This window comes from Melospiza georgiana, chromosome 13, assembly GCF_028018845.1.
Source record: "Melospiza georgiana isolate bMelGeo1 chromosome 13, bMelGeo1.pri, whole genome shotgun sequence".
In the NCBI taxonomy this organism is placed as follows: domain Eukaryota; kingdom Metazoa; phylum Chordata; class Aves; order Passeriformes; family Passerellidae; genus Melospiza; species Melospiza georgiana.
The window spans coordinates 20,145,702-20,161,687 of NC_080442.1; the positions used below are offsets into that span (position 1 = coordinate 20,145,702).

At 48.9% G+C, this 15,986-nt stretch overlaps 1 protein-coding gene across 1 annotated transcript in view; it reads right to left on the reverse strand.

The window, feature by feature from the left end:
• Window positions 1-1,296: 1,296 nt before the first annotated feature.
• The window catches only part of CTDSPL2 (CTD small phosphatase like 2), a 28,112-nt gene continuing 13,422 nt past the window's right edge, over window positions 1,297-15,986 (reverse strand). The window contains exons 2-13 of the mRNA XM_058033235.1: window positions 14,419-14,627; window positions 12,789-12,927; window positions 11,583-11,732; window positions 10,535-10,747; window positions 8,864-8,942; window positions 8,480-8,591; window positions 7,543-7,629; window positions 6,418-6,480; window positions 5,709-5,788; window positions 3,997-4,123; window positions 3,670-3,765; window positions 1,297-3,223 (exon numbers count right to left, since the gene is read on the reverse strand). Coding sequence (XP_057889218.1) covers window positions 3,158-3,223; window positions 3,670-3,765; window positions 3,997-4,123; window positions 5,709-5,788; window positions 6,418-6,480; window positions 7,543-7,629; window positions 8,480-8,591; window positions 8,864-8,942; window positions 10,535-10,747; window positions 11,583-11,732; window positions 12,789-12,927; window positions 14,419-14,610 — 1,404 coding nt within the window. The 5' untranslated portion in view covers window positions 14,611-14,627 and the 3' untranslated portion in view covers window positions 1,297-3,157. The remainder of the gene's footprint in view (window positions 3,224-3,669; window positions 3,766-3,996; window positions 4,124-5,708; window positions 5,789-6,417; window positions 6,481-7,542; window positions 7,630-8,479; window positions 8,592-8,863; window positions 8,943-10,534; window positions 10,748-11,582; window positions 11,733-12,788; window positions 12,928-14,418; window positions 14,628-15,986) is intronic.

Sequence of the window (15,986 nt, forward strand, 5' to 3'; positions counted from 1 at the left end):
GCCTCCCGAGGGCAGCAGGGTGGTTTGGTGGATTCCCACTCCAGTCCGGGCACATTCAGCCTTCCTGCCACATCCAAAGCGATGGAATTGCCAGGTGGGGTCAATCCGAGCTGGGGCAAGCAGCAACACCGAGGCTGGGAAAGCAAAGGCCTGAACAGGTACTGCCACCGAAGGGCTGGGAGGTGTGACATGGAACAGAATCCACAGGGACACGGAAAACAGGCCACCAAAAGCCGGCACAGACCACAGAGGAAATGGTTCAGAGCTTTGGAAATAGGATGTGGTGCTTTCCACAAGGACAAGACCATACTCCATAAGGAATCAGTGATCCAGCTGGGGGGCACAAGCCACACTCACACCTGCTGAGCCCCCCAGGCACAGGGGGGGTTTGGGGACACAGCCTGACCCAGAGCCGGGCACAGGAACAGGGAACTCCCCCTGGAGATGGGCAGGACAGAAATAGAACCTGTGGATGAAAACTCTGCCTCACAGCAGCGAGGCAGGAGGCAGAGGCACTGCAGAGTTCAGTGATGAACGCCAGGCTGGCAGCACAGGAAAATATGAATATTTAATATGTTTACCAAGCACCTCTGTCAGTCCCGCTGTGCACCGCTGCAGAAGCACATCCCCTCATTCAGGGTTTCCCTCGCGGGTCTGATGGGCACAGCACACACACAGCTGCAAAGTGCAACGTGCCTTTGGTGTCCTCAGCTCTGGAAGCACTGCTGGCATGGCTGGAGCCACAGGGGACCTGGGGACGTCACTGGAACGCTGCACACCCCACCACAGCTGGAGATGTCACTGGAACACTGCACATCCCACCACAGCTGGAGATGTCACTGGAACACTGCACATCCCACCACAGCTGGAGATGTCTCTGGAACACTGCACATCCCACCACAGCTGGAGATGTCACTGGAACACTGCACATCCCACCACAGCTGGAGATGTCACTGGAACACTGCACATCCCACCACAGCTGGAGATGTCACTGGAACACTGCACATCCCACCACAGCTGGAAAAGGCCGTGAGCTAAAGCTGGGCTCCTTCTGGCAGATGCGTGAATTTCACAGCACTTCTGTGATGTGGAAGAACTGGGAGGAATCCCCCGTTAGGCACAGCTTCACCAGGGAACTGAAACCCCTCAGACTGAGATTTACATCGCAAGGAACAAGGGAGAAACGGCTGCAAAGCAAGGGGCAGCTGCACACAAGCTGCCCCTGCCTTCCAGAGTCCATCCATCCATCCATCTCTCCATCAGCTGCCCAGGGGACACGGCTGCACCAAGCAGATGTAAAGGTAATGTTCTGTACATTTTATTTCAATAAAGACATAAGACAAACAGCGTAAAGATGCCCAGATGCCCTAAAGATAAATACATTTAAAAGATTCTCATTAAAATGAATCTGTAGTATTTCTTTCCTGCAAGCAAAATACCTTTCTTTAAATACAAAAAAAATCAGTATTCTGAATTGCAAATGTTTTCACTTTTTTTGCAGAAAATCTGCCATGATGATTTTGTTTTTAATGAATAAGGATTTTCCACAAAACAGGCTTGCTCTACATGCTAAGTTTTAACAGTTCAGTGACACCATGTGCTAGCTACATACACAACAGATAATATAGTAAGAAAACACTCAACCTGATGAAAAGTTAAAATCTTCATTAATACACTGGAAAAAGTTGACATAACTCATGCCTTTTAAAATCAAAAATACAAAAATTAAATGTTTTGCTAAAAAGATTTTCCTTATTTTAAGGACTCATTTGAAAATGAAGCTGCATGTAATTTGTACAATAAAATTGTACAAGTAAACAGGTAATATACATAAAAAATTAATTGACATACTTCTCAATTATCAGCTGTCCACCTTTAATTTCCAATACTGTACTTTCTTATCAAGCATACAAAATAGCAAACTTCTCTTTAGAAAAAGTGCCGTTCTGTGACATCTTTTACACAAAACCAGTCCGAGCCTGTGGCGTGGTAATGCAGTCGAGAGGCAACGCTTCCTAGCGGGTACAAATCCTACCTTGCGTACAAAGCCTCCGGGCACAAACATCCCTGCGGGCGCTGCATTAGGGCCAGGGCCGGGCTGCTCCCTCGCAAACCAGTGGGATGGCAGGGCAGCCCTGCCCCGAGAGGCCGACTATTGGCAGCAGGAGTGTCACAGGAGCCCTGCCCGGGGCGGCCTGGCACAGCTGCCCGTCCTGCCCTGCCCCTGCCCCGGGCACGGCAGAGGGTGAGGTATTCCTTGTCCATCGTGGTGCCACTGCCAGCTGTGCTCTGTCCAGAGGACGTGCCATCGCAATGGTTCAGGGTATTCCCAACGTTAGTCGTTCTTATCTTCGTCTTATCTAGCCAGTCTCTTGATTTTTTTTGAAAAGGTTTTCGACTACAGTAGAATATTACGGAAAGAAAATATAAATGCAGGGTTTCTTTTTTTTTTTTTTTCTTTCTAAATGAAACTTACGTGGGCTAAAACTAGAGAATACTTTTAAACAAATATACAGGATGCAGGCAGACAAAGCAGGGAAACGGCCAGCCAACTGTTTAATAAAAAACTAACAAAATTTGGCTATTTCCAGAAAAACTATGAAGCGCCTCAACTAAAAGGAATGCATAATGAAATTCTAATCTAATACAGGTCAAAAATGTAAAAAGGTTATAAACCTTAACAGGAAAAATAAAACAACTTTTACTGGCCATTCCTGTTGAAATGAGAATCTTAAAAGTAACAGAAAAGTGGCTACAAACCCACTTAGAGCACCGAACAGAGAGAAAATCCGAGTCCGTTTTCAATCTCTGTTGTATCATAAAATCCTGTGTTTCTACAGGTCAAACTGCTGGTGGCAGAAACAGAATTTTCTTTATAAACTGCAGATGTCCTGTACATAAAAAATTTCCTTGGAGTTGCACTAGTTCTAAAGACTTTTCTGTTCTAGCCTCCCTACTGCGGGTACTGGATTGTACTGATGGCGGCAACCTCAGGTGTAGAAAGTCTCTTTCTGTAACCCTTGATCATTGTTGGGCACCAAAGATAAGAAAAGCAAGACGGGGTACAAAAATGCAAAATTTCAACAGTAATGGCAATGTTTTGTATTAGTCCAACAGGGTCCTGCATTTCCTCCCCTCGGCAGCGAGAGCACAGGCTTTAATCGGGGGGTAGCAAATCATGCAAGCGAAATCTGTCTCTGATGTGAGGTCGGACGTCTTCGTTCTGTGGGGGAAAGGGCAGGATTAGGAGAATGAGCGCAGCCAGAACCCCACTGCAGCAGGGCTCCTGGCCTGACACCCCTCTCTGAGCACACACACAGAAACCAGGGAGGATGCCACTGCAGAGACCTACAGGAACAACCCCACAGCACCCACAAGAGTTCAGCAGAGATTTACTGGCCTTTCAGGAGCAAACACACACAGCACAGCCAGCAACTATGGCATCCAAATGCTCAGAGGTTCCCAACTTCCTGATGACTGATGTCACAATCCCACAGCCCTGCATTTTCAGCACAGTCAGCAGTGACAAGCCCCCTCTCTGCTGTGTGAACACGTCCCTGGATCTTCCCCAGCCTCAGCCTCAGTGACTCAGAAACCCTTAACAGCAGGTGAAAATATTAAAGGAACTCGCTGACAGTTCTGGGAAAAGCCAAGAAAGCAAACACTTACCAGCTCTACTAGTTTCTCCAGAAATGGAATCAACTTTAGGAGTTCATTATCATTTTTATCCATGAACCAGCTTTCTATAGGAATTCCATTGGAAAGCTGAAGTTAAAATACAAAAAAAAATTAATCAACACACAATTTATATTTAATTTATCTACAAATACGACTTGTGAAATAGCATTTGGGGGAAGAATGTTTCCCAGTTACAGACTCCTGAGTGTTTTCCCCACAGTCTGGTTTGCAGACATCAATAGCAAGCCCCAGACTTACATTTCCCTGTCCCCCTCAGGAAGTCCTGCCCCTGAGGTGTCCCCTGGCCCAGCCCCTCACCTGGTAAGCAAAGGCTTGCGGTGAATTGTCAATGATGATGGTTTTGGAGAGGTCTCTGCCCAGGATGTTCAAATCCTTGATGTAATTCCCTTGTACACACACACAATGCTCACGGAAGAGTCGATGCCTGTCGTTAAAGGAAAGGACTCATTAATGAGGCCAAAGACAGCATCCACACTGCACCAGCAACATGCAGCTTTGCCAGCATTATCCAGTTTTTTTCTCTTCCCACCTCCTGTTAGAAAATTGTGCCCCTTTTCTGTTTTTTAGACCTTTTTCTTGGTAAAATGCCCAGTTCAGGTGATTTTGCACTAACCCAGTTCCGGTTAGTTTCTTTCCCATTAGGGCCAAAACATCCCATCACCTCCTTCCTTTGCCATCAGCCTGCTCCTGTGTAACTCATGCCAGAAGGAATGGATGGATTGACTAAAAGGACTCAGACTGAAAACCCAGCAGAATAAAACTCCCATCCCATGGCATACCCACAGAACCATAAATTGCCAAGTAGGCAGATTTGGTGCTGCCCCACTGCAGAGCAGCCCCTCCAGGCTGCTGTATGTTTAAATGATGCTCAGGAGCTACACACAGTGTGCCTAATTCCATGCAGGAGCTGAGCTGCCCACGTTGCCATGGAGGGGAAGGAGCTGCTGCATTTATATATAGAGTGTGAGTCACACGTGTGGGGCCTGGCAGGCACTGGGGCTGGTGGCAGAGCTGGGCCCAGTGAGCGCAGCCACAGCAGCCCCAGACAGAGCCAGGCAGCACAGCAACACCCCTGCAGGCTCCCTGCCTGCTGCTGGAGCCACTGGCCCTGCCCTGTGCCAGGAGCACTCCCAGCCCTGCAGGTGGATCAGGGTCTGCAGGGAGGTGTGGAGGGTGAGAGGCTGTGGAGGCACCATCCTCTGGGGTGTGCCCACAAGGAGGGCTTCCCTGCCATGGAGGCACCATCCTCTGGGGTGTGCCCACAAGGAGGGCTTCCCTGCCATGGAGGCACCATCCTCTGGAGTGTGCCCACCAAGGAGTGCTTCCCTGCCATGGAGGCACCATCCTCTGGGGTGTGCCCACAAGGAGTGCTTCCCTGGCATGGAGGCACCATCCTCTGGGGTGTGCCCACAGGGAGGCCTTCCCTGGGCTGGACTCCCCACACAGGGAAAGCCCTGAGCAGGAATCAGTTTGGGTCCATTGACAGGTACAGTCCCCCTGCCAGGTGACAGTGACAGCATCTCATCCCTGGAATTTCCTTCTGCCCATCCCATAAAAACCAAACACTTCCCAACAAAGATCACTACTGAGAAATGAAAAACCAAACCAGCTCCAATACAAAACCAGCAGACAAATGATGTTGTGATTGAATGAGAATTAAAAGGATGCTGATTGCAAAAGCTATACAAGTCACAATTTATAATAAATAACTCAAGTTATTAAGTTTAAAAGCAATCAGGCACTCATTTAATTTCCTTTATTTGCAGTGGGTATTCCAGAGCACATTTTTGATCCCCAAGAGGACATTTCCCACGAGCCAGCCTAACGGAAACTGAGCAGGGACAGGTCTTGGCCTGGGGTTATTTTATCACAAGGCACCAATTCCATCACTTCAGTCCATTTTTCCCCCTCTCCTAGCCCAGGCAAACCCCCAAGGGATCAGTCAGGGAGACACTGCAGTAAGTGGGCAGGCACAGGACTCATTGTTCACAACATTATTCTGGTTTTACCTGACCAGCTGCTTTTTGGGGTCCAGGATGTTCAACAACTTGTCTGCATACACCTTCTTAGAAGCAGTAAACAGAATAATCTGGGGATTGGAGGGGAAAAAAGTCACCACTGGAGGTACAAGGAAGTGGATACACTTTAAAAATGAAATTTAAAGGTGGTTGTGGGAAATGAATTTGTAGAAAAATTTTAAAGTTTGATAGAAGGTTCTTATAGTGTGTATTTGTATGTAAACTTTAGGATAAGAAATACTAACTTAGAAATGTTATGGAATAGGATAGATATTGTTGAGAGAGAAATGGAATTAGAAATAAATATTAAAAGGTGGTTTTGTAAATAAGATCAGATATTTTGGAGAAATAGAATTATGAAAGATGTATTGTAGTAAGATTTATGAGGAGTAATTCTAGATGATTTGTTTTAAGGTATTTATAGCATGGTGTGAGTAAAGTTGATAGGTTAAGAAATGTTTATAGGGTATTGAAACTAGGAAATAGTTGGTTTGTGACTGTAATGGTGTGAATTATAACATTTGTATTATTTTACTTTTTATATGAGATTAAGAATAGAATAAAAGTTTTAAAAATATTTTAGTTGTTTTACTTTTGGGTTATAAAAGGGTTTGATCTCTTAAATTGGTGTTTGGTGTGGGGAAAAAGAGTCAGACAGTTGAGAAGTGCCAAAGGGAGAGCTGGAGTGCGCCAGCCTTACCTCGTAGATCTGAGACATGCGCTCCAGGAACTCGCGGAAGAACGGCCTTAGCCGCACGTACACCTGCACAGAGAGGGGTCAGAAAGGGGCAGATCACCCTCCCCAGGTGAGCATCACACACAGAGGGGTCAGAAAGGGGCAGATCCACCCTCCCCAGGTGAGCATCACACACAGAGGGGTCAGAAAGGGGCAGATCCCCCTCCCCAGGTGAGCATCACACACAGAGGGGCTTCAGCAAGGGGGCAGCTTCCAGCCTCACACCAGAGCAAACACCACACACAGAGGGGCTTCAGCATCCTGCACCCTCCCACCAGCACCACACAAAGGGGCTTCAGCAAGGGGGCAGCTTCCACCTTCCTGCAGGGTGAGCACCACACAGAAAGGCTTCAGCAGCCTGCACCCTCCCACCCTGCCCACAGGGTCAGCATCCCAAACAAACAAACAAACAAACAGCAAGGATCAGGTTCCTGTGCAGCAGCACCCCATGGACACCAAAGCTCCAGCAGCTCCCAGCCTGAGCAGCTCAGAGGGAGCAGTAACACACTGACAGCAGCCAGAACATTCTCATGGAAAATTGGGTGGAATTAGGAAAAAAAATGAATAAAATACAGATGTTGGATAATCTCTATGCTATAAAAATGCAACTGGTTGCTTTGACCAAACACCCTGACTTGGCTCTCAGCAGCAGGGCAGCACCAGCTCAAGCCCTGGACACAAGAAATAAATCCTCTTCTGAATATCCACCAAAAACTACCTGAGGCTGGGGATGCCAGAGTGATTTAAAAAAAGGCTCCAGCTGTTTGTATAATTCCATAAACTCAAGCACCTCCAGCACAGAACTGCACACACAGAGAAGCCATTCCCTGTGAGGAGCTGTGGAGTCACAAGAGCCCCAGCCAGGAGGGCTCTGCCTCCCTCTGACTCCAGCAGAGGATTTGGGCTCATGGGCAGGAGCTGAAAGGGGAACAGCTTCAGTGAATACAGAATTTCCTGCCAGAGCTGACACCACAGCTTATCACCAGACAGGTGTAAATGCCAGGCTGCTGCTTCTCCCTCTTCAAACAACTGCACACAGCAAGGAATCCCACAAAACAAAATCAAAAAAGTTTGTGTTTCTCTATTTACCTGGTAAATGACATCTTGAAAAAGAACTGGAAAAGTGAGTGCAGCATCTTCTAATTCATTTAGACTACAGTGCACTAATGTTTCATCCTAGAGAAAAAGTTACATACAAGAAAGAAAAGAGTGTGAAAAAACAATGTGGAAAATAGAAGTTGCTTTCTGCATTTTATGTTCATTTTAAAGCAGGTTTATTTAGAATGGAAATTGTACTTTCATGCAAGTGCTGTCAAGATTGAAGAAAATTCTAAGGATGAATTAAACATTTCATTATTCTTGTAATCTTTTAAAATTTTCAGTAAAACTCTGTGCTGGGGGTGTAGTTATAAACAGACATTTTATTTTGCAGAGACATTTATGTCTCATTCAGTTCCAGCCTGTATCTTCCAGTGTGAATAATCCATCCATCCCTATGATCCAGTTGGGGATGGCCCAACTGGTGCTGCTCAAAAAATCACACCACCATTAACAGGGCCTGAAACAACTTTCAAAACAGAGACACTGAAACAAACCATCATAAAGACAAATATATCTTATAGAGTATTTCAAAAAGTGGATTTGTGCCCTTTAAGAATGTTCTAAAAAGTAAAAGTTTAATTTTTCATCAGTCTTGATGAAAGGCACTCGAAACTGAATTTTCCTATTTATTCCACCTCATTTTTCCCATCCTGGATTTAGGGAAGCTCTATGGGGACAGATAAATGTTTGAGATGTAAAAACTGTAATGCTTTTCTTTTTTTAAAAAAGCATCATGTAAGTATTTGACAAACGCAGCTCACATTCTATTCCTACCACAATTAATTCTTTTTCAACTATTTTTAACTAAAATTATGCAACATTCAGCAGTCTTTGTTTAAAGCAAGCATAACTGATTTCCACAATGAACAAAATAAGGGAAATGCTCCATTCCCCTGCTCTGGTTTGTGTTTATAAAGGTATTTACCAAGTCTAGAACTAATGAGAACTCTGGTGTGCTTCTGGTTTTCAGTGGGAGAGCTGGTTTCCTGTTCAGCTGCTCTTCTGTTAGTGGGGGGACATGTTTGATGAAATAGTATCTGAAAAGAAAAAAGATTTGGCTGTAGAAATGTATACTATTGAACTGCAATGTTGCAGCCTAACTTAGTATTTGAAATATTTAAGGTACCAGAAGTAAGTATTTTAAATTGAAATAAACCCCACATGAGCATACACATTTTTTTTAATTTAAGCTCAGAGCTTTTGGAGTTCGTTATCATAACATGAAAATGATCCAATTTAAACAGAAGTATCTTAATTCAACACCCCAAATGATAAATTTACTATTTCTAGCAGAAACACTGGCACTTACGGATCAAAGACTTCCCAGTCCTCTTCATAGGTGGCTTCTGCATGAGCTGATGAGTAGCCACTGTCTGGAGATACTGGTGCTGAAATTCAACGAAAATGACCAAAACAAAAAATAAAACAAAAAACCACAAGAGCTGGTCTTATTAGTGCAGCTCTTTAAAGCGACATTTGGACTCGAGACTGTGGGCAGGAAAACAGGGGCACGGTCTCCCTGCAGCCCCAGCTCCCCTGCTCAGAGGTCACATTCACCCTAACGCAAAGCTGCTCATCCATGACAGCTTGGAGGGTCTGGGGAGGGCTCAGTTCAGGATTTGATGCTGCCCATGCACATAGAAGCTGAACTTTTGTCAAAAAAAGATGTTGTCTTCTGAAGAAAATAGGGAAAATGAATGGAGGATCTGTGTGTTTCTCATTTACCACGTGCTTCTAATGTAAGACACCAAAATGTAGCAAACATCTTTGGAGATCAGCAAGTTCAGAGTGTGCAAGTCCAGTGTTAATAGCAATTCCTGTCCTCTGGAATCTCTGCTTCCATGGGAAGAAGAGTTATGAGGCCACCTGAGTTACACCAGGAACAGCTAAGTCCTGCCAAAACTGTCTTTGGTGCCTAAACCAGATCTGCCTAGCAACCACAAAAATCAGTATTAACACTGTCTGCACACCCCAAGGGAAGGCGAGACAGGAGTCCCTGCCAAGCACAGGTGCTGGATTTCTGGGATCAGCCCTTCCCTGTCCTGTGGTACAGGCACTGTCCCCTGTCCCCTACCCAAAGGAAGGTGGGACATGAGTCCCTGCTGAGGTGCTGTCCCCTCAGGATCATCCTGTCCCTGTCCCTTACCCAAGGACAGGGGGGACAGGAGTCCCTGCCGAGGCGCTGCCCCCCAGGATCCCCGTGTCCCCCCCAGGATCCCTGGGTCCCCCAGGATCCCCGTGTCCCCCAGGATCACCACATCCCCCCAGGATCCCCCGCATCCTCCCAGGATCACCGTGTCCCCCCCAGGATCCCCATGTCCCCCCAGGATCCCCGTGTCCCCCCAAGGATCCCTGCATCCCCCAGGATCCCCGTGTCCCCCCCAGGATCACTGCATCCCCCCAGGATCCCCGTGTCCCCAGGATCCCCGTGTCCCCCCCAGGATCCTCGTGTCCCCCAGGATCCCCGTGTCCCCCCAGGATCCCCGTGTCCCCCCAGGATCCCCGTGTCCCCCAGGATCCCCATGTCCCCCCAGGATCACCACGTCCCCCCAGGATCCCCGTGTCCCCCCAGGATCCCCGCGTCCCCCCAGGATCCGATCCCCATGTCCCCCAGGATCACTGTGTACTCCCAGGATCCCCACATCCCCCCAGGATCCCCGTGCCCCCAGGATCCCCACATCCCCCCAGGATCCCCGTGTCCCCCCCTGGATCACTGTGTCCCCCAGGATCCCCGTGTCCCCCCAGGATCACTGTGTACTCCCAGGATCCCCACATCCCCCCAGGATCCCCGTGCCCCCAGGATCCCTACATCCCCCCAGGATCCCCGTGTCCCCCCAGGATCCCCGTGTCCCCCCAGGATCCCCGTGTCCCCCCCAGGATCCCCGTGTCCCCCAGGATCCCCACATCCCCCCAGGATCCCCGTGTCCCCCCAGGATCCCCGTGTTCCCCAGGATCCGGTGTCCCCATCCCCGTCCCTCACCGGTGAGCGGGGGCAGGTCGCGGTCCCCCGGCTCCTCGGGCTCTCCCAGGCCGTTGTTGAGGGCCCTGCCCTGGCCGGGCTGCGCGGGGAAGGCGGCGCCGTTGGTGGACGTGGCCGTGCTCGTGGTGATCTCGTCCACCTGCTCCATGTCCAGCTGCTTCACGATCTCCTCAGCCTCCACGGCCTGGCCCGGCGAGTCGGAGCCCGACGTTCCTGGGGCACATGGCAAACACCCTCACCCTCTGGGGCACACTGCAAACACCCTCACCCTCTGGGGCACACTGCAAACACCCTCACCCTGGGGCACACTGCAAACACCCTCACCCTGGGGCACACTGCAAACACCCTCACCCTCTGGGGCACACTGCAAACACCCTCACCCTCTGGGGCACACTGCAAACACCCTCACCCTCTGGGGCACACTGCAAACACCCTCACCCTCTGGGGCACACTGCAAACACCCTCACCCTCTGGGGCACACTGCAAACACCCTCACCCTCTGGGGCACACTGCAAACACCCTCACCCTCTGGGGCACACTGCAAACACCCTTACCCTGGGGCACACTGCAAACACCCTCACCCTCTGGGGCACACTGCAAACACCCTCACCCTGGGGCTGAGCTCCCAGCACGGGGCTCACGCTCACTACAAACCACACACACGCACACACACACCGAGTCTCAGAATAAATAAAGATACCTGCACAGAGTCATGCCACAAAAATAAGAACCCAACTGAAGACCATGACAATGACTTTAAAACATGTCTGGGACAAGGAATGTAATCCCTTTGTTTTTCATTCTCCCTATTTTCTTTTTTAATGAAAGGTGCACCACTAAATACACCTATGAAATAAATGTTCTAATGTTTGTAAGCTTCTTTCACCAACCATCAACCCATCCAAGAATGAAGGAGCCTTTTTGCCTGCCAGCAGTAACTCTTGGTTTGTAAGCCAGAATGAAAAGTGTACTGTCACTCAAAGCAGCTATTTCATACAAAACTCTATCACTCTCAGCTTTAAGCTATTGGCTTTTTAATAATACTCACCATTTTTATTTGCTGGTGAAAAAAAATTGAAAACAGGAGAAAATATGGTTCCCAGTAACGTTGTTCGTGGGGGACTGCCTGTGGTGGGGTTATCTTCCAATTTTCCATTTTGCTTTACGTGTTGGTTCGTCATCTCATAACTTCCAGCTTCTGGAAAAGAAACAATATGAGTTTTAACACCACCCAGCTGGGCTTCAGGTGCCTCTGTTCCTTTATGATCAGCATTTGCATTCTAGGGGTGTACTCTTGCTCATGGCTCAGCTGGGTCCATGAGAGTCAGCAACTTTCTACCAGCACAAACCTAAAATGTCCACTCTCAACACCCTCAGAAGCTTCTCTGCAGATGGGGCAGCAGCCCCTGCTCACAGCAGCAGCAGAGGTGGAAACCCTGGCAGAGATTCGGTGGAGGCAGCCCCGGAGCTGCCGGTGCCAGGACTCCACTAGAGGGAGGCACCAGAAAGGGCCACAACTGCCTGGCTGAGCCTCCAGCTGCTCCAGAGCCCGGAGTTTGTTCTGCTCCACACACACACACAGAGGCACGGCCACAACTTGGAGGGGAAGGAATTGTCAGTTGTGATCACAGATAACACAGGACAGATTAAATGAACATCCACGTTCCAGATCTGACACGTAACAAGGGCGATCTCTCATCCCACAGCTCAAATCCCCATCTCACAACTCTGACAGAAACCTGTGTTTGACAAGAGCTCTCAGCATCTAAAGACACCTGCTTACTTCCACAGAAGTCAGGAGCTGGGAGGTCATGTTTCCCTCTTATTTGTGAGAAAACAGAAGAGCCAAATCAAATTATTATGGGACTTTTGGAATAACAATTAAAGCCGAAAAAAACTTAAATTAGTTCCAAAGCAGCAGCTGCTGATCCAAACTTCTCCCAGAGACACAGTGGAAGGTGGAAATGTCTGAAAGCGTTGCTCACCCTGGAAATCATGTTTGGTGGTGATCAGCTCAGCCCTGCTCTCCCTGCAGGCAGCCAGAGGCGCAGTAACCTCCGCACTGCAGCGGGGCCCTGGGTCAGTGCCCAGCTGGAGGGGCAGAGCTGCCCTGCCCTGCAGTGCCCCACAGTGCCCTGCCCTGCCCCACAGTGCCCTGCCCTGCCCTGCAGTGCCCCACAGTGCCCTGCCCTGCCCCGCAGTGCCCTGCCCTGCCCTGCAGTGCCCCACAGTGCCCTGCCGTGCCATCACCCACCTCCATTGAGCTGACTTTTCCGCCGCACGCGTGAGAGCTGTTTGTTGGGCTTCTCTCCTGCCTGGGGCGTGGAGGTGATCAAGTTGTTATCGATGTCCCGCTCAATCCGACTCCTCTTGGGGGGATTTTCTCTTTCTTCCTTAAAATACAAAAGAGGGGAGGAACAAACGTGCTGAGCAGCGCCTTTTGCCACGGAACAGACCAGAGAATGTCATCTCCTGGAGAAAGTTCACCAAAGATCCCTTTGCTGCTCCACTTCCAGGTGCAGAACGTGCAACAAGGGGCTGGCCAGCTGGGATCTTATGTGAGTTTAAACTAAGTCAAAGTATGGGGAATGAAAACTGTACATGGAGCTGCTGTAGTAGAAAAATTGTCTTTACAGCCAAGCTAAATATTCCAGTGCTGCAGAGGCTGGGAAATGCAGACAAAGCAACTAAAATTACCTGAAACTTGATTTCTCTGCCTGCTAAACACACAGGAAGTGAACTGCCCAACAATATCCAATGTGACAATCCATATCAGTACAGGGCAAAACTGAGCGGAGAAAAATCCAAGGATTCTCCTTACCTGGGAATAAGTGACTGCAGCACTCATGGCAATGAGACAGAACCAAACAGTTCTGCACATCTTCTGTGCATGGCTGTATGTGCAGGCATATGGCAGGTTTATGGCAGGTTTCTTACCCTTTTCCCCCAAAACACCTACGACAAGTCGATAAAATGTTGAAATTTTATCAGATTTTTATTTATCACAGAGCTGATCTGGGATACATTGTAAATTAGTTCTGACTTCCTGGATACTCTTCTTTTGAATCTGCAGTTACATAATGGCAGTATCTGAACCGCTGGGATGGATGGATGATGTGGGGGTTTTAACTGGCCTCCATCTAGAGAAAAAAAGCCAGTTTTTGAAGTAATTGCAAGGTTACATTCAGCCTTAAAAGTTTTTATATATAAATTTATATTTTAAATTTATATATGTGTGTGTGTTTGTGTATATATATTTTCCACCCTCAAATATCCATGCAGCACACACAACAGGTGCTCCCATGTGCAGATCAGTAAAGCTCAGCTCTCTAGCTGCACCAAGATGTGAGATTTTGTGGTTTTCCCCAGCAAAACCCGGATGTGATGCTCCAAGCAGGGAAGTGCTCACTGCAGGAATCCCTGAGCAGCTGCATCAATTCCATGGCACTTGGATTTGTGAGGTTTGACCCTCATTGATTAAATGACTCCTGAACAATCTTGAATAAAATTGCCAGAAACAGTCAAGAAATGAATGCTTACAGACTGCCTTTTCTAAGTTGTTGGTACTGGTAATTCCTTGAGTTTGGATCCAAGGAATCGTTAAAGTAGAAATGAAAAATGTACTGCATTTATTTGACATTTTCACAAAGAAACACCAGGCAATAAAGCCTGAGATTTATTGGACTGTTGAATACACCTGCAATTGACTCCTGAATGTTTCAAAGTCAGCTTTACCTGACACAACTCACAGGCACCTGTTGCCTTCCAACTCTTTACATTTTGCTTCCACCACACGATTAACTCTTAACAGAACTGGATTTCAATCAAACTTGAGGTGATTACGACCCACTTGAAAGCAAAGCAGGGCCCTGCAGGCGGCATACCTTGGGTGTGCTTCCTTTAATGAACTTTTTGATCGAAGACAAGAGGCCTGTCTCATTTTTGGGTGGCTTTCCCCCGCCGCCAGCTAAGGGCTCCTCCACCTCCGAGTGTTTCCGCTTGGCCCGCAGCGCCCGCTGCGTGTGGAGCTGGTTGGACTGCTGGGAAGCTTTCCGTGTCCTCAGCCTCATCTTCATGGGTACCACATGGAAACCTGCAGGGGGAAAAGGGGAAAAATCCCTCACTGAGGAAACGTGGTAAAGCCGCAGCTCCCGAATCTCAAGGGTGATGTGAGGCCGGTGGTGCTCCTGGTGTATGGCACACTCCAGCATGGAGCTGTGTGCTCAGGAGGGCACCACGCTGCCAGGGGAACCAACTGTGGGATCTGCCATGGGTACAGCACCCAGCACATCCATGGGTACAGCACCCAGCACATCAGTGAGCCTGGCACAGCCCTGGTACAGCACCCAGCACATCCACGGGTACAGCACTGGGCCTGGCACAGCCCTGGTACAGCACCCAGCACATCCATGGGTACAGCACTGGGCCTGGCACAGCCCTGGTACAGCACCCAGCACATCCATGGGTACAGCACTGAGCCTGGCACAGCCCTGGTACAGCGCCCAGCACATCCATGGGTACAGCACTGGGCCTGGCACAGCCCTGGTACAGCACCCAGCACATCCATGGATACAGCACTGGGCCTGGCACAGCCCTGGTACAGCGCCCAGCACATCCATGGGTACAGCACCCAGCACATCAGTGAGCCTGGCACAGCCCTGGAACAGCACCCAGCACATCCATGGGTACAGCACTGGGCCTGGCTCAGCCCTGGTACAGCACACAGCCCATCAGTGAGCCTGGCTCAGCCCTGGTACAGCTGGCACAGGCAGGAAACCCCGACCTGCTCAGAATGACAGGGCTGTCTAGGGTGGAAAGCAGCTCTCAGGTCACGGAGTCCAACCTGAGAACAATGACACCTTGTCAACCAGCAGGGTGTCACCTGCCCTGATGAAAGCATTGATTGTAGGGTGCCGTTGTCTCCAGCCCCAAATGACTGGACTCTGTGACCCAGGAAGTTCCTTCCTCTCTCTGTTCCTCAAAATCCTCCACTGCAAGTCTCCACATTAAACTTGGGATGAGGCACAAATGTAAATTCCTGTGGAGTGCCCACAGCAGGAATCATGAGCCTGTGCACTCAGTGGGTGAGGACAGGGCAGCTCTGCAGAGGAACCCAAACTGAGCTCCAGCAGAGCTGAGTCTGGGAACCACACCAGACCTTGGCAACACTCCTGCAAGGGCAGTATCCATTAAAGGCCATTCCAGGGAATGCCCCCCATTTATCTCCAGCCTCCAAGGGGGCTGCTGGTACTGTCACACTCAATGTCACTGTTCTCTGGGCTGGGGACGTGCCCTCTGCAGCTGCCTGGAGCTGGGCTGCGTTGAAGGGGACTCCTCCTGATTAAAATCATGCTCATGATGGATCGGGAGCAGAAAAATGAAGTGGCAAGAAATCCATCAGAGGTGCAATGCACAGAAATACTGGAAATAAAGTAATTTGCCTTTCCTAGCT